Source organism: Talaromyces stipitatus, genomic scaffold, assembly GCF_000003125.1.
Source record: "Talaromyces stipitatus ATCC 10500 scf_1105507295491 genomic scaffold, whole genome shotgun sequence".
NCBI lineage: Eukaryota > Fungi > Ascomycota > Eurotiomycetes > Eurotiales > Trichocomaceae > Talaromyces > Talaromyces stipitatus.
In genome coordinates this window covers 1,023,736-1,045,066 of record NW_002990122.1, presented here as the reverse complement: position 1 = coordinate 1,045,066, position 21,331 = coordinate 1,023,736, and the positions used below count along the sequence as shown (strand labels likewise).

Genomic DNA, 21,331 nt, shown 5'->3' with positions numbered 1-21,331 from the left:
TTGATAGTAGACTTCGGCAACTGCAGCAGGGTCTACCGTACATGAAAGTGGGAACGGTTAGTGTCGGTTTATCTGCGTCTAGGTCGCTAGCACTAGTCACGTAGAACAGCTATTCCGACAAGCTGACGAGACTGATCAATATGGTATAGAATTCCCGTTTTTTGTTACAAGTGCATCCAGTGATCGCTTATGTTATCCGCATACAAAAATAGGCTCCCACTAGTTAGAGCGACGGGTCCATCGCGATTACGTAAATTTTAAGATTAACGTAATCCACAAGCGAACCGGCACTTTTTCCCGAACACGTACACAATATTGATCTCAAATCTCAATTTCTAACCCACATACTAATTATATACAAAAAATGAATTCCTAATACGATTAGGACATCCGGTTATTTTATGTCCTGCAACACCACAACCACTGCAGCGAAATTGACGTCGTACAGGTGGATGACAGACTGGAAGCTCAGGCTCGGCCGGAGCAGTAGTAACAGCTTGGAAGCTCAGGCTCGGCCGGAGCAGTAGTAACAGCTTGGGATGCTTCAACCCGACCTTGTACGAGTGCTTGAGCTTCCTCTCTGGTAGTTCCCTGCTCATGAGATATTTGCTGCTTAGATCTTCGACGTTTTTGCTTCTCCTTCTCATGTGCAGCCCGTAGATCATGGAGTTCCTTCTGTGCAATTGTAAGCTTATTAATACTCATCTCATAAGCCTTTGATGCCCGTGTCAACACTTCACCAATAGCCTCAGATGAACTCCTTGTATGCCGGCTTATTCTCTTCTTCGTAGTAGTCATTTGGCGCTTAAATTGACATGCGTTTTGAGGGGTTTGCAAGCAGGATGATTGTGTATCACTTGAATCACTTGATCGACTTGGAGGGGGTGTTGAGATCTCCTGTTAACGACTCCTGTATGCATAAGAAGGAGGTCTTCTATAACAAGAGTAATTTTCTTCTCTCAAGCTTCAGTCTCTGTATATTAGCAACAGTACCGTTATCAATGAAGATTGAAGATACTCAACCCTTCTGTCATATTGATAATTCCTCCTGCCTAGTTAACAGATTAACCTCCTATTAGAGTAACAAGCCTGTTAGGACTGCTGGTCTTACATATAAACGCGCATGGCCGCAGCGTTAGAGCGCCAAATGACCTAGGCCAAACTAGGATGCTGGAGGGCATGGTTGAGCGTGTACTCTGTACTACTGGTAGTATGGAGTACAAGTATGGTCATTCTCGAAATCGGGTTGACCAATAAACATATGAATACTCTTTTCGCCCCACTGCCAAGGCCTTAGTCTGGAAACTTTAATGAGTCACCTGTCGTAGTTCCGACAAACACTGGTCAACCAGGTACGTAATATGTAAGCTGCCTTCGTACGATACAGTATCTCGGCACGTAAAATTACGCGACGTATGTACGAGTTTGTAATTTCATGGAAGGTGATAGCGAGTCTTATATAGTCGATTTCAAAAAGAACAGGTTTTGTTTGTTCCTGCCAGAAAACGTTCGTGCGCTTGAGGCTAGATTGAAAATAACCCCCTGCCTGGCCGTATCATCATATTGATGGCACGCCTAGACGAATTGGCAGATGGAGGACACGAGCTCAGTAAATGGCTACTCCATGCTTTTGATTGGGCGACTGAATATTATTGCGAGTGCCCATTTCTTTATTATAGAGCTCTCTGGTGCTTAACATAGTAACATAGCTATGATACGCAGTTATCACTAATCGAGCAGCTATATCCGAGATTGGTATTATGACTCCTCTTTTGACATTTTTAGCGGCGCTTTACTTTCTAATCACGTAAACATCGTAAAAGATCTAACTTAGCAGACCCGCTTCACTAGTTGGAGACTAAGCAAGCCTGCCTTATTTATAACTCTAGATTACGAAGTACATATGTCCTTTTTTCAGCTATAAATCTGATAATCTGCAAGACTACAGCATAACTAATACATCATGTCTCCTCAATCTCAGGACCACATCGGATTAAAACAAGTCATCAAAGTCGCCGAGGAACTGTATGCAAATGATGCCCAAATAGTAGCTCCATCCCTTCATCTACCGAAATTAATCACCGATGTCGCACAGCGATGTAATGAAAAGGAGATCCCAGAAGTGGTGCAAGATTCCTACACTCTGCCAGGATTATGGAGGGATAAGAAAGGCTATACGCTGGGTACAAAGCTGATGTCCGAAGGAGTAATAGAATGGACAGAGGATTTAAGATCCTACATGTTTCAAATAGATTACAACGACTTGTCATTATTAGGTTCTGGTCCCGGTAATCTTGCTCAATATACACATAACTGGTCCGAACACGGAAATAATGCTCTTCACTTTGCAGCGCGAAGTGGGGATATCAACTTTGCTAAAGTTTTAGGCCCCAGTGATGACGACCCTCCTAACTTTCAGGGCAAGACAGCTCTTTATCTAGCAATTGAGTATTTTGACGAGGACAAGAAGCAGTTTATAGACGAACTACTTAAAGACAAAAACAAATCCTTTGGCCATGCAGCTCGAGTCGTACAGTCTGCAACATTCATTAGCCGCGAAGGAAAATCCGCACTTGAACTTGCCAGGAATAAAGGACTTTCGGGGTTGATTGAGACTATTCAAGGTTGCGTAAAATTTCTCGATGAACCCGAAGACGGATATTGGCCAACCACGAAGATGTTAAAATTTATTCTTAACCGCGGGTCATTAACAAAGGTTACTTTTAGAGAAGAGGATACTTTTAAGGAAGTTAAGCATGCTATCGAAACGAGCAATTTAGAATTGTTTCAATCCTGCATAGATCAATATTGGGCGACGATACTCGGATGGAAGGATCCTAAGCACGAGAATACAATATTGCATAGCTTGTTACAATTTCAGTTTAACGCGTCTCGTCATTTCATGGCAATGATTATCCTCGATATTGCACAAAGAGAGGAGAAATATAAAGACTTTATTAACCGTACCAATAAATATGGTGAGACGGCGGAACACATCGTCATAAAAATGTCTCTTCAAGTTCCATATTTGGAACTCCTTCATAGCAGAGGAAGCAATATATACGCTACAGATAATCGTGGTCATAATGCCCTCTATTGTTTCCTATCGGCCAAAGACAACTATTTTCAGGGAGATACTAGAATTTTGGATTCTATCTTATGTTTAGACCAATATTATATGAAGAATCCAAGGGAGATAGCTGGAAGTAGGAAAGAACCAAAACATGGTGAGCTGATAAAAACCAAGGGTAAAGACAAGAAAAGTGCTCTTGAGCTTATTTTGAGTATTAAAGCACCCCGTCAGGTCAAGATCCTTGTTCAGATATGGCCTCAGCTTGTTACCATGCTATCAGAAGAAGATAGAAAAACAGTGAATGAGATATGGCAACTGAAACTGAAACACTGTGAAGACGAAGAGGTTAAGCCTGACAAGTATTGGCTTGAGATAGTACGTAGGGTAGGCTTGCGGTTGATAGGGCCGACAGGTGTGCTAAACCGACAGCAGTGCCAACAAAGGGACTCAAATTGTGGGCGATCCAAGCCGGAAAGCAATAGCGAGGCCAAAAAAGAGGTTATTCAGGAGGTTATTGCTACAAATCGTTGGGGGCGGCAGATTCGGCATCCTGAACGCTATGGCTACACATAATACACATACAAAATGGAGATAACTTATAACTCTATATCTAAACACTTATTATTTATCTCATGTTCAAATTTTAGTAGGGGATTTGGTTAATGTAGCTAAATGTATATCACAAATATTAGTAAACTTTTATCAATTAACTACTTCACTCTAGTTTTATACAATATTGTAAATTACAGTAAATTACTTTGTAATTCTTGTAAATCATGTAATGCCGCCCAACTGCTGGAGGCCTTAACCTCAGATACTAAGATAAACATATTGAAGCAGGAAAAGTAAGGGCTTGCTTGTAGGAGGAGAGGTCGAACACACATGAATCGTATATATCTAGCGCACTAGTGCCCTATAGGTAGGGTTAGTCCCTCTGAGCGTAATAAATCATCATCATCATCATCATCACCTACTTCCTATCTATTGTTGGGTTTCAAATCGCGACACCCTCAGGTACAATTTTCTCTGTAAGGGTAGATTGTAGACCTTATTGGTAAGTGGTGATAGACGATTTACAATCTCAAAATCAAAGCGTTTGAATAGCTGCAAGATCGCGGGTCAGCATACAATTCATAAATTTACACAGGTCAAACATTACCTCGAGCAAGACTTGACTTATCTCCTGAAAAGCCATTTTTTGCCCAAGGCAACCCCAGGATCCTCGCTGGCCAAAGACAAGGTTTAGTGCCGCATCCATCTCATGGTGTTTGCCAGGGTCGCTGATCAGCCAACGATCAGGATCAAAGACTTCAGGGTTTTCAAATATTTTTGGATTGCGCTGAACCCCCACTATATTATAACCAATCTCGACGCCTAAAGGTAGATTCCGAATATTACTGTTTACATCCTGAACCTTGCTGTCCACATCGCGTTTATCGCTGTTACTGGCTTTCGTTTTCGATATCCTTTCTTTCATCAGCAGACCAGGGAATGGCGGGAATATTCTTAGTCCTTCCTTAACACAGGCATTGAGGTATTCACATCCTTCGCTATTCTTATGCAGCTCTTGTCTTAGTCGGCCCATAATATGTGGAGATGTAATCACATGAAGCATGATCATTCGGATAGCCGTGGCCGTTGAATGAGAACCAGCCGTCAGTAGGAATAGAGCTTCAACTTTGGCTTGCTCCTTCGTCATACCTTTTTCTTTAAAAAGCTGAAGCATAGTGGCTTTTTCTGGACTTCTCACGGTATTCTGTGAAGGAAGATCGGAAAACTCATTTTCCACCTGCTGGTCCACAGCCCTTTGCAAATTGGTGTTAGCCGCGTGGACAAAATTTAAAGAGATGATTGTTACCTAACGAGCTCCTCCAGTCCGCATAGCTTGTATATGAATGTGCGCGCTATAGGCCACTCCAATGATTTGGATACGAGACTACGAAGTCTTGGCCAGTTTGAAGCTAAGGTCATAAAGGCCACTGAGTTTTCAATGACTTTGATATAGTGGTACAGATCTGTCTGGCTACTGAGGTAGCCGAATGTTTTTCCATAACCACGCTCCGTAATAACATCCAGTGTGAAGAATGTGGCAAGTTCCGCGAAGTCTATCACTGCAAACTTCTCCCCAATCTTTGCATCGATGACCTGCACCAACCTATCAATGCACTCATCCAGGCTGTCCATACAGCAGGAATACTATCAACAATAATTAGTCCATGGCTTGATATTTCAGTCAGAGCACCGTTGCTCACGCCAGACTTAGAAGTACGCCTTGCTTCATGATGGCATCGTCGATCCAACAAATTCATTATATTCTTTCCACCGAGTGTCATTGGAAGATACCATTTTGATCTACCATATTGCGAGCCTGCTGCATTAACGAAGGATATAACTTCTAGGTCGTCCGTCAAAAGCTGATGCGGTCCAATCCGTGCTGTAGAACCTGTGTGATGCTTAGCTTGGTTCCTTTTTCTTTCCCTATCTGAACACACCAAATTTGCGGTTGACCTCCATGAAGTGGTCGGTCATACAACCGGAAATAGATACAGGTACCATCCAAAAAATGTGAGACCACGCTGCCAGGCGAGGGCCTTTGAAATGGCTCAAACTCCACTCCCAGCGAACGATCCACAGGATACGCCACAGACTATAAACCGCCATCACAAGAGAAAAGCCATAATATAACAGATGATCCATTGTGTTTGGGGTTTTGGCTGGAGCGTACTGAGAAAATTGCGTTCACCACTAGGCCAAGCACTGCTACCTAGGTATATATATTATGCCTAACGTAAGGGATTAATTACATAAAGATACGGACGCGAAGCGTTGATTTTGGAAGAAAATCCAAGATGTGATCTTAATCGCCAACGAGCTTACTGTATTACATTTCTTACTAGTCAATCTATAATCTGTGATTAGTACTACGCCTAAAATTTTTGTGGGCGAAGTGGTTATCTTTGTTATTTGGTGTGCTTCTGTTTATTAATCCCAATCTTCATGTAATGGGAGGTTAATCCGATCGTTGCGCAGGAGGAATTACTAATATAGCAGAACGGTCATTAAGAAGGTACTGTTGCTGACATACAGAGACTGAAGTTTGAGAGGAAATAATCCTACAGTAGTAACAAGAAACCTCCTTCTCCATATTCATGCTTGTACGAGAGTTGAGTTGCTCTCATGTTTGGCAACATTGAATATAAGCATATCATTACCTAGGTATGATATCTATGACAACCCACACCGACTAGGTCGATCTCCTGTCAACTACTCACACCTTTATGATGAAGAGATATCTCTTAAGCGTGGCAAAGTATAGCATATCTTCCCGGTAACCATTTCACATATGATCTTAGGAGTGAATTTAAGATTTAGCCGCCTCCCACGTCCTTTATAAATATCCATGACTATTCATAAATTTAATGAATATGAATACGGGGCCATCTTTATATTCATTTGTACTGTAATGGTTCTGAAACGGTCTAACCGTGACGTTGCCAATCTGCTTGATTTGAGTACGCTATCCTAGCTATCTCGTACAAGAGGTGCCTGCGGACAGGTAATATTAAGCATAAGGGGAAAAAAGAAAGAAATGAAGCAAAAGCTCTGGCCCTCGCTTCTTACATAAATCTCTGTGCGAGGCGCCTTCCCCTATCCAGCTCCGACATCTGATGTTGATATGACTTTTCAATACGGCCGGATAGGGTTACACGGCTCTGAGCCCTGTATACAGTATCCACCAACATCAACATTCTCACTCTTTCCGAATTCATTGAGTGTCTTCGAATGCCCAGTATGTCTCTTCCTGCATCGAATAGTCTCTCGACCGAACCTCAGAGGCTGGAATAGCTAGATAATTTTTAGCAGCAGCAGCTATCCTGGGATATTCACCACCGTTTTATCCGTCATCAATTACATAGCCAATTCGAATCCCTCATCTCATTTATATTGACCAGGGGGTTGTTGAGATAGAGATCAATGTCAGAAAGCAGAGGTTGATTGCGTGGCTGTGACCTGTTTAGTAACCGGGACTCTACATCATTGTGTTCAGTGGTGCGATCCAATAGACACCACCCTGTAGGTGAGCTTGATTCTATATTGGGAACTGGGTAATCACAGTGGAGGTTGTCACAGAGAGCTTGAAGGATCTCCTTCCTAGTAGTCTCATCTTCTAGTTCGTCGAGAAAAAGATCACCTTTAATCCTAGGATCCAAGACGATGGCAGTGTAGTATGTATCAGAAGCATTCATAAAGGTATAGTACTTTTTATACTTTTTCATACCTTCCTTCACAGCCAATGATATATCTTCGTCAAGATCGAGAAACCTCTCCTTGCGCTCGGATGCCTCATCGAGTAAATCATGGAGTTCGTAGTAGATTGGGACGCGAGGCTGATTTGAGTTTTCTTTCCGACACGAAAAGAGTTAAATCGTTGAATTTCGAAAGGATATCGCGGATCTGAGAGAGCCGAGACCTGTCCATTGTAGTAGAGCAAGGAAAATCCGTCTGGAGCTGCAGAAACTTATCGACCTGGCATCTGGCCTTTAAGGCATCAAATAATTCTATCGTGTATTAACATATTTAATGTAATTGCTTGAGAGATTGATAATCTTACAGTTTGTTGAGGACTTCGGTATATCCAAAGGGCTAGGATACGAATCCTTGCTAAAGCTTCTTGAGACCTAATAGACAACTGTTCTCCCTCCTTGAAATGATCACACACAATATAAGCTTCCTCCATGTTGCCAGATTTTAAAGCCTCAAGGATATCTTTGACAGTGAGATTAATATATGAGCTAAGCAGCGGACGTAACTTTCTGAGCCACGGAATAGAGGATGAACCCCAAGTTTTTGCTTCAGGTTTTGAGATAAAAGCAAAACCATCTTCTCGTTATTACTAGCATTGTCTCCTGTTATTGTAATCAACTTGGATTGAAGGTCAAGTTCAAGGAGCATATCCTCAATTGCTGTAGCTAGATTCTCTTCACTATGTGGCCCTAAAAGTTCTTTGAATTCAAGAACTTTTTCTCGGTATTCAAAATGCTCTGTAAGCCAACGGCCAATGATCCCTAGGGTTGGAAGGTGCTTTTTGCTTGTCTAGATATTAAGAGTTAAGGCAATTGTTTTTCAAGATAATCTAAGTTCGTTCTTCAATTGAGCACGTTGTAGATCAAAGCCATCCATAAGCCGCTGTCGGAGAATATGCCGAGAAGTAAATGGGAGTGCGATTCGTGGGATATTAGAAAAGACCTGCTGAAATGCTGGAGATTCAATTGGTGTAAAGGGTTGTTTATCAATGATAACCCAGCGAAGGATGTCCTTTCCCAGTTGCTGCTGGCAGGTAAGATTTCTTCTTTTTTGTCCATAAGCTAGACAGAGTTGCCTTTTGACAGGTTCGGTGGTTGAGGCAGCTGGAGGATACGTAAATAGAATGCTTCCGTAAGAGATGGAGCGTCATACAGTAATACTAGTAGAACTCTGCCACTTTGAATCTGTCGTAACCCAGCTACATTGCTTGCCAGTTTCTTTATCCACAATAGCACATTGGATATCCATATTGGTTAACTTCCATTTCTTGTGCTTCTTTGTATATCACTCACGTGGAGCCTCATGCTTGCTGAAGTAAGCCCAGAACCATGCTTCCTTTCTAGTATATAATCCAAGAATCTGCAGCTGTTGAGGTTGTTGGATAGGATAGTCTAAGACTGTGATACAGATTCTGAAGGGTTGATCTCGACATCAGGGATGCCAAAAAATGTATTGTACTGGTTGTGGAAATGTAGATAGAATCGGCAATTTAGGGGGTGGGTTTGAAAGCTGGTCTTCGGTTAAAGCTTCGTTATTATAACCATCGTTTAATGCGATGTAGGTTTGACGTTTGCCCCGGGTTTCCATTGGATATCAGGATAGCAGGTAATAGAATTAAGCCAAATAGAAGAAGCTATATAGCATAGTTGGTGAATATAATAGCTTGGATGCAATTGATTCAAGGCTCCCCGTTGGAAATCTCCTCGAGATATTGTTGGACTCTTGGGCCGAGAGAGCTCTTGAAGCTGTCGTGAGAAATCAAGATAGGTGACTGTTTTATCTTCAATTTTTCCGCTGTACATTGTTCGAATAGTAGTCACCCAAGAGGCGTCGATTTTATAAAAGGCTTCAGAAATCCTTGGTCCTGTTTATGGGATCTGTATCGGATGATAGATTGTGTTGGTTTCTCTTTTGCATGAGCGTTAGCCATCCAGATACCCAAGTGTTCGTATCCTTAGGCCACTGTTGGAATGGCTTCATATGCTTTTTTGTCCCCTAATTCGCGGGCAATAGTCATTGCCGTACGACCAAAGAACTTTTTCAAATTCTCATATCTGGTTCGAACGTCAATTCCTTCACTGAGACACGTTTCTTTGAGGTCATTGCGAACGGTTGACTGCATCCAAGCAGCCACTTCGTCGAGATGCTTTCATTCCGTTTCGTAGAGAGTCATCTTGGTACGGCGAAGCCCAAGTTCCAGGTTGAAGTGTGCTGATTCTTCCTTATACTCCTCTTTCCATGTTTTGAGCGCTGCTCTCTCAGCCGCTGTAGCGATTGTTGGTATTTGCTGAGTGGTTGGCCCATCCTCAGTTTGCGAAGATTGCTCGTTTCTTTGCCTACCGTTCCTTGCTCGGAGATTCTCTAACGTTGGGAAAATAGGTGCGTTTTCTGGCATCTCGAGCTTCTGCATGAGGTCTTTCTTCCCCTTTAGATACTCGAGAAGATCCTTTTACTCCATTTTTGCTTGAAAGACCTTCTCCCATTTCTTCCAGTCGTTTGGGACGGAGAGGAATTGCTCGGTAGCAGCGTTGTTGGCGTTTCTTACAGAAATTTTGTCGAATATTGAATTGTCGAATGATATAACCGTTTTTCAATGATAATAATTCAGGCCTTTAACTGTTGGAATCCGTACATATAGTGTAGGAGCTTATGACACAGGCTTGTTAACAAAATTGTATGTGTATTAATGCTTGATCGATTGAACCCCTCTGGTTTCTGACATTGGGAATTGTCCTCTATAATGAAGAATCCAAACCCCTCGCTTGAATTCGTGTTTCTTGCTGATTGGCAACCCAGTTGGCGAATTGGGCTTCTCAGCGGATTCCACTAATGATATCTAACATCAGGCTTCCAACAAGTTACTACAACTACTACATCATCATCGTATGCATCAAGCGATGAATCCGAGATCAATATTCACTTATTTCATTCCTATCAGGATAATTGGTACTGACTTCGCGAGTTTATTCAATAATGCAATCTGATGAGAAGAAAATTGACACAGTAAGTACATCCAATCCGAAACAAGCCCCTCATACCATACATAGCCACTCGATCAATATGCATCTTCCATAAGGTATATTGACAGTCACAGTCAATGCAAACCCATCTGCGCAAACGTAACTTCCAGATCTCTAGCATGTGTGACCCCCTCTACAGCTTGATGATTCTGCCCTCCAACTGGCTCTCCGCATTCAGGACACACAGCCCTCTGCATCGCCATACCGCATTCCCCAATGGTGAACGGATGCCCATTGCGACAATAATACCAATGGCCCGTACCACTAAACTCGCGAGCCATGGCCGCGATAACAGCCATGCGCTCTTCATTGGTTACTGCTGTGTAAAAAGTCGTGCCGCGAAGCATCTTCTCTGCGCCTTCAATATCGGTTGCTAGACCCTGGGTTTGACCAGGATTTTCGTTGCAAAGTGTCTTGGCTTCATTGATCGCTTCTTTCCCTTCTATTAAATGTCGTTCTGCCATCTCGGGCGATGAACTGTGTGATCGCTCAAAGGCGTGGAGTTGAGCAAGGAATATGTAGCCCTCCGCCTTATAGAGAGGACGCTTTGACTCAGAAGCACTCTTGATCAATGTTTCACATTCGGTTCTCATAGCTGACAGATCCATATCAACTTTGATTTCACCAGCTTTAAGAGCATTACGACGCATCTCCAGAAAGTCCGCTAGCAATTCAATATCCAGTCGAAGGCTCAATGCCGTTCCTTGGAGGAAACCCTTAGTTTGCAGGACCTCACTGACATCTCCAAAATCATCAGAAGTATTAATAGTATTCTGCCAGCGGCGTGCATTTGTGGCTAGTTGATGAACTCTGATGAACGGTTGCTCCTCTGGGGAGACTCGTTTCTGGTACGTGGAGATGCGCTGCCGCAGGTCCAGAATCTCTTTCCACCTCCCGTTTTTTTGGGGAGAGATGATAAGTCGCATGTGCCGAACTAGTGCATTTCGTTCATCTCTGATTCTAATGGTTTTAGGCCAGGAAGTGGACCTTTCGTTTTTGGTATCCTGCAACTGTTGTTTCCGCTGCGGAAGCTCCTGCGCGAGAGGAACGTACTCGCGGTTCAGATATAAGATCAGTTTTTTCGTAGACTCATCCAAAATAGCCCGACGTACCAAGCGTCCGTATCTGGCAATATTCCTCAGCGGTCCACGACAAGTAGCACAGGTTTTGATATCGCTGATGGAGAACGGCTCTGACGAAGTGGAAATTTTACTCGGTTTCCTACGTTCGTCAAGCACGTAGTACTTGCCGATATCCATCAGTCCGTCCAAGGTTTCTGTCGTGAGGAAATGCCCACATTTGGGGAATATACACGGGTTATCGTCAAGGTCGATGTCTTTGTATGATTCTCCTAAAATGAAGTCGACAGGGTAATCCTTGATCTCTTCACTGCCGCAGATTTGACAATATTTTTCAGGCGGGCAAATCTCTCCGCAAACTGATGGGCATTGATGTCCACATGCCAGCAACTGGTCGCATCTCAGTGAACATGGGACGTGATCACAGGGGGCAGCACAAGGCATCGAACAAGTACTGTGCGGACATGAAGAAAGACATTTCTCTTCGGCGCAGGGTGTGCACGGCTCCGAACACTTTCGCGCGCATTTGGAATGTCCGCAGTCAACTTCGCAGGGTGACTGGCATGGTGGGCATTGCTGTTCACCATGGCAAGGGGTGTCGCATCTGTGAGCGCACGTATTCTGATTTTGGCCACATTTCTATCGACAAACTCCATGATCCGTGCTGACATCCCCTGACTCAGTTCTTGTGAAGCACTTGAAACATTGGTTTTTGCACGAATGGCCGCATGCCAATACACTCCCGCATTGCATAGTACACCTGTATTGAAGCAAACTGACATCAACGTGACATGCAACTCGAACTTTGTGGTTGCAACTTGGAACCGTCTTCTCGACAAGCACAGAGCAACGTACGGCCGACAAATCCTGGCTCTGCCAGCAGGGAAGCCTTTGCGCCAAATGACCACAACTAAGCTGCCTATCCGCCTGAAAGACAATTTCTGTACATTTGGAAGGACACTTTTCACCACATTTCTTCGGACAAGGATGAGAGCAACCCTCTCGTGGTCGCTGACAAGTTTCTAGGCATTGAACAGCATTGTGGAGGATCTCCAAATGACATTTCTGAATGCATGCATGTCCACACGACAAACGTTTAATGCAACGCAGATCACATCCACCTTCTGGTGAGACCCATGGAAAATCATCCGGTTTTGATACAGTGATTAGAGTTTCAGGATGGCGTGGGCATTGCAACTCCAAGCTTGTGCCAATATTCTCGTTGCGCTGGAAGATATTGATGACATCAGCCCACATCAGGACATGCATTGCGGTTATCGAGTTTCCGATTATGTACATGCCATGCTTTGCTCGAGAAAGAAGAACGTTGATTCGGTTGGAAGTACGGAGGAAACCACATTTGTTTTGCGGATTACTGCGCACCAGTGAAATTACCACCACACTCGCCTCCTCTCCCTGGAAGTTATCGATTGTGGCTACCCGCAGGCTTTGAAGAAGTGTTCCTTTTACTGCGATGGGAGTTGGGGCCAGCTCCTCATCTTCTTGGAGACCAGCCTTGTCGAGATCATCTTGGTCCCGATCTCCTAAAGTGATTGCAAATGACCTGCCCAGTCTCCGCCTCAATTTTTGCAGCTGACCCAGGTAGGGTGTCAAGACGGCTATTTCGCCACTGCCATACTGTCCCTGGCAAACCAGGTGGTTGACTAGGGCAGTAGTCATTTCAACTTCGTAATCGTTCCATCGCGACGTCGCTGATGCCTCCGCATTTGATAGGTTGCCCTCTAGTTCGCGGTGATCCAACCAAAACAATATCTTCCGAATTCCCCTGACTTGAGGATAGTCAGATACCGAGGGAGCATCCTGAAGCTGCGGGTACAATGTCTCACGCACAAGCTGAGCAATTGACGGATGCATCCGTCGTTGGGTCTGCAACGTACTGTAAGGCAGACCGCAGCCCATGGCACTGTCTATTTCAACAAGACGTTCAAAAAGCGATACATCCAATGAGTATTTCTCTCCACCATTCTTATTCTCGCGAGAGAGCTCATAATTCTGAACCTGCGGACGGAGCTGATAATGGTCGCCAATAAGGATGGCATGCTCGACTGATGGGAGTAAAGCAGTAAGAAGATGCGGCTCGAGTACCTCACCTGCTTCTTCACATAGTACAACTTTTGATTTTAATCTTCGAAGCATATTGAGATTTCTGGCTAATCCAGTCGTCGTGACACCAATGACATCGGCTTGACTGAGGCAACGCAGATCTACTTCGCTCAGGATATTGTCGAACTCACGTCTAGTGTCTTTATGAGAAATGCATATGTTGATCAACTCCTGATGCATCTCGTCTTGAATTTGTGCCTGCCAATGTTTGTAGAGACTCTCTCGCTCAGGCTGTGACATTTGCCAGAGAGAGACCGATTCAAGCTGTGCGACACGTCGAATGTGCCCCGTGGAGGCTTTCCCACCTGACTTCCGCCATTGATCGAACGCTTTTCCAGGATTATCTTTATGTGCATGCTGGAAACCATCTTCGTCAATTCCGAACAGCTGATTGTAATGTGCAGGGTAGCTGTCGCGTAAATGGGTCATCACACGCGTCGGCGAGATATCATCTCGAAGACCAATTTGGTCGAACTCCTTCTCGCATCTCTCTAAGGAATTATGACAAATCCACAGACTGCCCTTTTCCATCTTTGTTTTACTGAAGTTCCTGGCAAGCTCGTGGAGATTGTAGGGTTTCAGGCTTTCGGACTTCGACTGTCCCCCCATGCGAACGATCTGTTTTGTGACATCCTTTTGCAAAAGAGACTCCAACAACTGATCGAGCGCATGGTTTGTATAGGTAACGCAAATAATTGGACCTAGGCTTTTCTTTCCACGTCCCTTGTTGGCCAATAGAACCTTGATGAGAGCAACGCCTGTGTAGCTTTTGCCGGTTCCAGGTGGACCCTGAATCAGACCGATCTTTCGTTGCAGCGTGTGGATAAGGGCAGATGCTTGTGCACCATCCAAACTCGAATTCTGACGCAGCTTTTGCAAATCGGTAGGATGGCCGACACGAACGAAAAAGTCACTGTTATCATTCATCAGGCATCGCAGATTGAACTGAAACCCAGGTTCGGCTGCGTAGAGAGGGGCGGCATAGGTTGGAGATCCGGCATGAGTGCTGTTGGGGATCAGCAGTTCAGAAAACGGAAGATTATCAATTCTTTTCATCAACTGAAGTGCTTTCAGTGTTGGTTCAAACGCTGGTAGAAGAACACCTGGAAATTCCACAAGAGCGATGTGCGAGTCTTTTGTGGTGTAGTTGTTCAGAACCATTTCAATACTTCTGTCGTTCAAGCTGGTCAATTGCAGAAAGACGGCGGCTTCTTGAGAATCTTTCCATAAAAAATCCGAATCCTTGTGCTGAGATTTGTTATCATTCTGTCCTTGTCGCTTATGCGCCGTAGCTTGCGGGTTGATGACAGTACAGAAAACCACAGAGTTTCTCTGCAAGATGAGGCAGACCAAAGCCCCAGATTGCAGACGTTTGGACATGTTCCACCATTCCTCGCGTCTCGGGGCCGTCATTTTACCGACATGAGTCGGCTGAGAAAAGCCCAGCTTGAACTGAAATCCATCCTTCCAATGAAAACCGAGCTGCACGATCCTACCACTCTGATATACATTAGTACGTTGTTGGCTTTTGTGATTCAGGACGCTTCGTGATGGCTGAATCTCGGAGTGGATAGCATCTCGGAGCAGGCCGACGGTATCTTCGCGCAGCAAACGGAAGTTGCGATCCAGAAGTCCGTGAAAGCCATTGACATGCCATTGTGTTGGGTCGAACGGTGGAAGATACTCGTGACGGCGACTGGAAATCTCTTGAAAGGTTGGCATAATGCGAATCTGGCAGATGTCTGTGTGGTCATTGTCATGGCGGCCACCGGGGGGGTCGTATGCAATGACGAAAGAGCCTCGCACTTTTGGCCCTTGAGATACATTGTTTTGAGCCATGTTTGGCAGTGAGACACCCACCTCAAAGCGGCGGAGTAAGCGCTCTAAATGCACTCGTGACTCGTTCAAAGGATGCTCAGGATGATCGGTGACCCAAGTGGTGAATATCAATTGGAACTGACTCGCACAATTCTTGAGAGATACCTGAACAAGGGCTGTGGAATTGAGATCCACAATTCGCGAGAACACCAAAACAGAAGCATCTAACCACTCCAAGGTAGACTCATCTTTTGTACAATGCATGAGAACTTCGGAACAGAAGGTCAGAAGCTTTGAGGCTCTGATTCCTCCTACTCCAAACAAAAAATTGTAAATGGTTCCGACCGGCCGTTCGAGTATCAACGATTGTAACACGTCGGGATGGGAGATAGTTTTCAGGAGGGGAAGAAATAGAGTTTGGAATAAGTGTTCCTTCGTGCTTGTAGGAAGTTGTTCAAAGTTCTGTTCGACCAGCATCTTGATACAACCAAGACCACCGTCCTCAGAGAGCTTCTGAATGACTGCTTGACGAACACTAACATCAATCTCAATAAGTTGATGCGCTTTTTGAAATACCAAAGCAAGCTTGCCGCTAGACAATACGGTTTCGCTGTTGAGGGGAATACTATGCTTCCAAGATCGAAACTCTCTCTCCGAGTTAGACAAGCTGCCGGACGGCCATGAAGGTTTTCCCTGGGTACGAGAGGGTTTCTCTCCATTTGCTATGTGCTGAAACTTGCAGTTTTTGTATTTGCATGTACCGTTTCTCGCAAAATAACGACATATTCTGTCAAAATTAGCGGGATGGGCTTGAAAAAATGGGGATAATTGAGAACGAACTCTTGAGGTTCCATGTTGACAACTTTATGTAAGAAAAGCACCAGTCAAACGTATCAGCGATCTATTCTCACAAGTATCTCACGTATCGAGTATTTTGTAAAGAAGAATCTATCTTTTAGAAGCCCAGCTTGTTGGTGGATTGAGGCTCGATAAGTCTTTCAGGAAACGACAAAATCAAGGATTGTTCTAAGATAGTTAAATGATAACAAAGATGAATATGAGGAAGTCTCATCTCAAAAAGAAAAAAAAGGAAGAAGTCTTCTACGGTGTTTGTATGCTCTCTTATACTAAGGAGCTCATTGTTTGACCGGGACATGCCGTCAAAATACAGCTCTGCTTACAGCCAATGGCGACCTACCATTTTTCCTTTGAAATCATTCAGAAACAGCATTCAAAATAAAAATAAAAATAAAAATAAAGACATTGGAGCCAATTGTTTATGATGCAAGGCTATTATGAAAGGATGTGCCACAAGGCTGAATTTACCTGACATGGAGGCCTCCTACTACCACTATATACCAAACTATATGTCTCCCCATTGTGCTGTGACTTTCTCATGGTCCCAACACCTTCGTAAGATCATGGGACCACCTGTGAAGGCTCAAGCATCAATCATATTGGAAGAAGTAATCTAGGAAACTAAGTATGGAGAGGAAAAAGAAAGAATATCTATATATGTCAACCTTTGGATTTAATAGTGGTTGTAAGTCCTCATTCTCATTTTCGTTTAGACTTTTCTATAATGCCTTGAAACTCCTCAGACCGAACCACCCTCCAAAACGGGTACGTATTTCTTCATCATTGCAATAAGTAAGTCGTATGAGAACTGCGGGACAGACTGTAAAAGTGCGTCTTGGAAGGCGGCAACCCCGGTTTTACTGGCACTCCGCAGTGTGGAAAAATACTCCATTGTGATTTGTACAGCTATGTCACGTAGTCCTCGGTCCTGTTCAGGAGTGGTATTGTATATTTCAACAATCACCGATGGGAATGATCCTGCGTCCAAACGTTGAATTAGCGCGCTTTTAAGTTTTTGGCCAGAAAGGATTTTCAGGCCCTGAATCAAAAGGCGATCAGCAAGGGAGTATATCAAGATATGGAACGAGAGAGGATCCAAAAGCGGCGCTGTTCCCTCAGCCGCATCAACATCGTGTTCATTTTGGGCTATGCTGTGGCTGTTCGGTACATTAAACGAGTTCGCGCCTTCTTCAACTGGATTCGGTGCGTTTTTCTCAGTTTTCCCGCGATTAGATGTGACGACATGGGTTTCGACCTGGTAGTCCAAGGTGTAGAGATATTCGATCACCTGCTTCACTAAGGCAGGCTCTTCATCCAGCCTCACCTCCCCGCTCAACGCTTCCTGTGATGTAATTAGCTCGTGGAGAAAAACTTGATGGGTGTATGAAGGCCTACTTGGAATTTTCCATCGCAAGCTTTTGCAAAAAAGTCAGACCGTGTACAGACAATAGATCGATGAACCGCGTAAGACTCCTGACCACACAATATAGTCAGATCGCTGTATTTTGAGTTGGTCTGCAACCTACAAGGTGTTAACATACGACCACAATGTCAGACCTGTGAAAAATACCTTGCCAAAGCATCCAGGAGTTCTTGGCCCGGATAAGCGTCTTGAGCTTCGGCATGTGATGCTTTTTGCCTGCGAAGTGGGAGTTTTCGCGGCATAACGAGATAGCCGTTCACAATATGTATTGTTAAAAATAGGAGATAGGAAATGTTTGGTGGAGTTCAGAACTGAATAGAGCAAATTTGACATTCACACTATGACATAGAAAACTAACAAGAGGTGAGCTGGGAACTAGAAACTATCTACAGGGAGCAGGCCCGTATTTATGCTTGAGCATGTCTCCAAAATCCTCTCAGAGTCTTCCAACAAAGCCTGCAACAAATCCTCAGAAGAAGAAGCTATTCTTAGGTTGTGAATCGCATAGAGCAAAGCTCCTCACACAAAATCCTCTCAGAGTCTCCCAATAAAGCCTGCAACAAAGCCTCAGAGATAAAGTTATTCTTAGGCAAACCCTCCTCCTCTAGTAAAACGATTATGAAGAGGTTATAGATTAACCTAGCAGAGAGGGGAATTTGAAAAGTCTCGGCCGCTTTCTTCAGATAAGGATCGAAGATGATAGGAGATACCATTTGTTGTTTCTGCCCGTTCAGATCTACACCAAGGGTAAGATACTGCAAGCCCCGAATAAGTGTCCGCCGCATGTCGCTGAGTTGTTGAAACTGGGTGTCGATGAGGCAGGCTTTGCAATCGCATACGAAACGTAGAGCTTGATGGCGCTCATGTCTAAGACGACATTCGAAATCTGTATTATAGCAAAACGTGATCTCGTGACCAGCGGCAATATCCTGGGTCGCAAAACTCGTGATAATCTCTTGATCGGTGTTCGGGATCTTTGAATTAGGTATACACGAATGATTGAAGCGAGAGTGAAGAAGGAATAGACCGTGTATTGAAGTGCCTTGAGACCGAAGCGAATTATCCCTTGAGATTGCAAAGGAGTTCTCGGCGAAAGCTTCCTCCATATATGTGAATGACCGAGAGCCATTGTCGCGGAGGCAGAGGAACTGCTCTTTCTCACTCGGACTCAACTGTTGAAACGCTGCCCAAACATATCCCTCCGTGATCTCTGTATGTGGCTTCCGGATGACAAAGAGGGGCTTCTCAGTGAAGATTATCGATCCTCGCTCTATTCGTCTGGTAGCAAAAGCACCCCATCCTTTTCCAGGTGAAGGTTTTAATTTGAACGGCTCATCGCTGGGCACTTGGAGGCTATGGTATGCTAGGAGAATATTCAATAGCCAGACGACTTACGATGACCCTGAAACATCGTTGTTCATCGCAGTAGTGTAAGAACTCTAAGTTGCGAGATCTTTTTGCAAGGCCTTCGAAGTGTGTTCTACAAACAAAATATAACTTTCGTAGGGAATCCAACGGAAATATGCTCGACGATGAGGCGGGCGGAATTTAGTGTTGAAAGATAAAGGCAGCTTTAAATCTTACCACAATTTTACCACAATATATTTGCTCCGTAGTTATAGTCTGCAATATGGATGCAAGAAGGCTCCAACCCAAACGAAACTTCGCTACGACAGACTTAGTCCAGATTAGAATAATATAATGGCGTTCAGCAGCCCATTATTCTAGACCGCGGGAGAGGATTTTATTTTATTTCCTTCGGTAGAAAAATTACAGATATGGATTTTCTAATAGCTATCAAAAATTATATAGAACTTGCAGCAGATGCGTCAGCTCAAAAATCTCTGCCTCGACAATTTGAAGCAGACCTTACAAAATCTTATGAAAAATCAATCGACACGATAATATTTTGAAGCTATCTCGGCTGTGATGTCGCTACATGTCATCTAAGCACTAAATCTTTATACTCCGTACAGAAGGATGATCTACATGACTTGAGAAAATCTGTATTATGAATACGGAGAATTAGATACTCTTAGTCATCAAACATACCGTATCCGTTGTTACAGTAACCTGAGAAAGAGTTTTGTGGGAGCCAAGAGTGGGTCCTTGCACATCATCCGAGGCCCACTGAGCTTAGCGTGATCTTCTACCCAATCCTTGCCCGATTGGGATAATGCTCACTACTTTAGGGTCCCCTTTCTAAAATGGTTCCATCATCACGTTCTTAGTTAGTGCACTGCAGTTTCTGGAAATAACTCCTGTCTACTGAGGGCGCAGTGGTTTGCAAAAATGTTTTGCGCTCGCTCTTACTTGCTTCAATTGTTTTAACATGTTTTACACTAACCTGATGAGCAGGCGAAGCATCTCTGATTAATGATGTTCCATAAGTTTCTCTTGATTATTATTTACTGTCTATTAATATGACCGGGCTTGTAAGCCAGGTAAATTCATGTCAGGCTTTTTAGAAAAAGCTGGTGGGGGTTATCAGACTATGTTCAATTCCTCTACTAAACATACAAGAATGTTGTGGTGCTATTATATAAAATTTGCTGCCAGAAGTATCTTTCATGGCGCATACATGTTTTCTTAACATATTGTCGTATACGAAAGTGGGAGTCAAAAGTGAGAATAATACGCTAAATATTAGTCTACACGCCAAAGGGTACTAGAAATGTACTATGGTACTCCGTATATCATAAATAATTACGGCCAGATACAGTTTACACACCTCTAATTTGTCAAAAATTTCCGTATCTAGTCCCTTCTAGTTAGGTTTCAAAAAAGAAAACATGAAAATATTCCAAGTAAAGACTAGCGTATAGACAACGGATTACCATATTGTTATCACTTTTGACTCCCACATCCGTAGCTTGCACACTACTATGGCACTTGCATCATTGATGGCTTTGTTTAAGACACCTGTGAAGGAATGCTAGTAATTAGATGGTTGGCATTGCAATAAACTCGGACCCTGTAATATGGCTTGTACATGTATTACAGCTACCCTAATCCTGTCTAGTAAAAACACTGTGCGGAGCCACTAGCGCCAAATGTGAGGCAGTGCTCATAATTCGTCCAGTAGTCCTTTTACGCAGTATGTAAATTGTCTCATGATGTGACCCAGAACTAATTCCTGACGGTTGTAGTGGACTCCAGCACATCTCAACCAATAATGACATTCTCAGCCGAGGCAATAATTGCTCTAATAGCCCTCCTTGTCGCTTGTGTTCCCGGGCTACGGTTTTTCTTCAATAATAGACGCTACTTCTATCAATGGTGGGACAAGGAAAATGATGTTGAGGGTCAGGCCTTGGCATTGTCAGGTACCTACAAATTGTCTTGGCTTCCTGCAGATATCCTTACTGAGCGAATTATCAAGGCTCTCAACCCAGCTTCCCCGTCCGTGTTTATACTACCGGTGATTCTTGTCTCTCAAGGACTTCAACAGGCTATCCGCCCCAACACCATAATGACTACCCTTTCATTGGGCCCTTCTATAGGGAAACGTCCGTTTCCCTTTACTCCAAGGTGAGCTTAGCATGGTTCGCATCTAACAAAAGCCTCTTCTGATGTTGTCTAGTTTACCCATCTAGAAAGTTTTTCGAGACCTCCCGAGCCTGGTTCCTCG

At 43.8% G+C, this 21,331-nt stretch overlaps 7 protein-coding genes across 7 annotated transcripts, besides 5 other annotated features; 1 reads left to right on the top strand and 6 right to left on the bottom strand.

Annotated features, from left to right (window-relative positions):
• Positions 1-318: 318 nt before the first annotated feature.
• TSTA_110810 (uncharacterized protein) lies at positions 319-1,039 on the bottom strand. Its single transcript, XM_002488613.1, has one exon. The coding sequence runs from the start codon at positions 796-798 to the stop codon at positions 469-471; it is 330 nt and encodes a 109-aa protein (XP_002488658.1). The 5' UTR covers positions 799-1,039; the 3' UTR covers positions 319-468.
• Positions 538-891: a mobile genetic element.
• Positions 1,040-1,963: 924 nt separating the features above from the next.
• TSTA_110800 (uncharacterized protein) lies at positions 1,964-3,646 on the top strand (the record flags this gene model as incomplete). Its single annotated transcript, XM_002488612.1, has 2 exons — positions 1,964-3,080; positions 3,168-3,646. The coding sequence occupies 2 exons, from the start codon at positions 1,964-1,966 to the stop codon at positions 3,644-3,646; spliced, it is 1,596 nt and encodes a 531-aa protein (XP_002488657.1).
• Positions 3,647-4,020: 374 nt separating this feature from the next.
• Positions 4,021-4,042: a microsatellite.
• A 118-nt stretch (positions 4,043-4,160) lies between these two features.
• TSTA_110790 (cytochrome P450, putative) lies at positions 4,161-5,257 on the bottom strand (the record flags this gene model as incomplete). The annotated part of the gene is made up of 2 exons (XM_002488611.1): positions 4,161-4,878; positions 4,932-5,257. The coding sequence occupies 2 exons, from the start codon at positions 5,255-5,257 to the stop codon at positions 4,161-4,163; spliced, it is 1,044 nt and encodes a 347-aa protein (XP_002488656.1).
• A 1,295-nt stretch (positions 5,258-6,552) lies between these two features.
• On the bottom strand, positions 6,553-7,811 carry TSTA_110780 (uncharacterized protein; the record flags this gene model as incomplete). Its single annotated transcript, XM_002488610.1, has 5 exons — positions 6,553-6,595; positions 6,695-6,793; positions 6,903-6,919; positions 7,024-7,461; positions 7,686-7,811. The coding sequence occupies 5 exons, from the start codon at positions 7,809-7,811 to the stop codon at positions 6,553-6,555; spliced, it is 723 nt and encodes a 240-aa protein (XP_002488655.1).
• Positions 6,808-7,554: a mobile genetic element.
• A 14-nt stretch (positions 7,812-7,825) lies between the features above and the next one.
• Positions 7,826-8,407: a mobile genetic element.
• Positions 8,408-10,472: 2,065 nt separating this feature from the next.
• TSTA_110770 (nonsense-mediated mRNA decay protein, putative) lies at positions 10,473-16,273 on the bottom strand (the record flags this gene model as incomplete). Its single annotated transcript, XM_002488609.1, has 4 exons — positions 10,473-11,867; positions 11,933-12,396; positions 12,572-16,148; positions 16,181-16,273. The coding sequence occupies 4 exons, from the start codon at positions 16,271-16,273 to the stop codon at positions 10,473-10,475; spliced, it is 5,529 nt and encodes a 1,842-aa protein (XP_002488654.1).
• A 379-nt stretch (positions 16,274-16,652) lies between these two features.
• Positions 16,653-16,678: a microsatellite.
• A 338-nt stretch (positions 16,679-17,016) lies between these two features.
• Positions 17,017-17,942, bottom strand: TSTA_110760 (uncharacterized protein; the record flags this gene model as incomplete). Its single annotated transcript, XM_002488608.1, has 3 exons — positions 17,017-17,619; positions 17,673-17,799; positions 17,848-17,942. 3 exons carry the CDS (start codon positions 17,940-17,942, stop codon positions 17,017-17,019), a joined length of 825 nt encoding a protein of 274 aa, XP_002488653.1.
• Positions 17,943-18,014: 72 nt separating this feature from the next.
• TSTA_110750 (SET domain containing protein) lies at positions 18,015-19,111 on the bottom strand (the record flags this gene model as incomplete). The annotated part of the gene is made up of 2 exons (XM_002488607.1): positions 18,015-19,063; positions 19,096-19,111. 2 exons carry the CDS (start codon positions 19,109-19,111, stop codon positions 18,189-18,191), a joined length of 891 nt encoding a protein of 296 aa, XP_002488652.1. The 3' UTR covers positions 18,015-18,188.
• Between the last annotated feature and the right edge of the window lie 2,220 nt (positions 19,112-21,331).

Bases quoted from the DNA above. Each gene is read 5' to 3' on its own strand.
- TSTA_110810 (XM_002488613.1), bottom strand. From the start codon at position 798: ATGACTACTACGAAGAAGAGAATAAGCCGGCATACAAGGAGTTCATCT.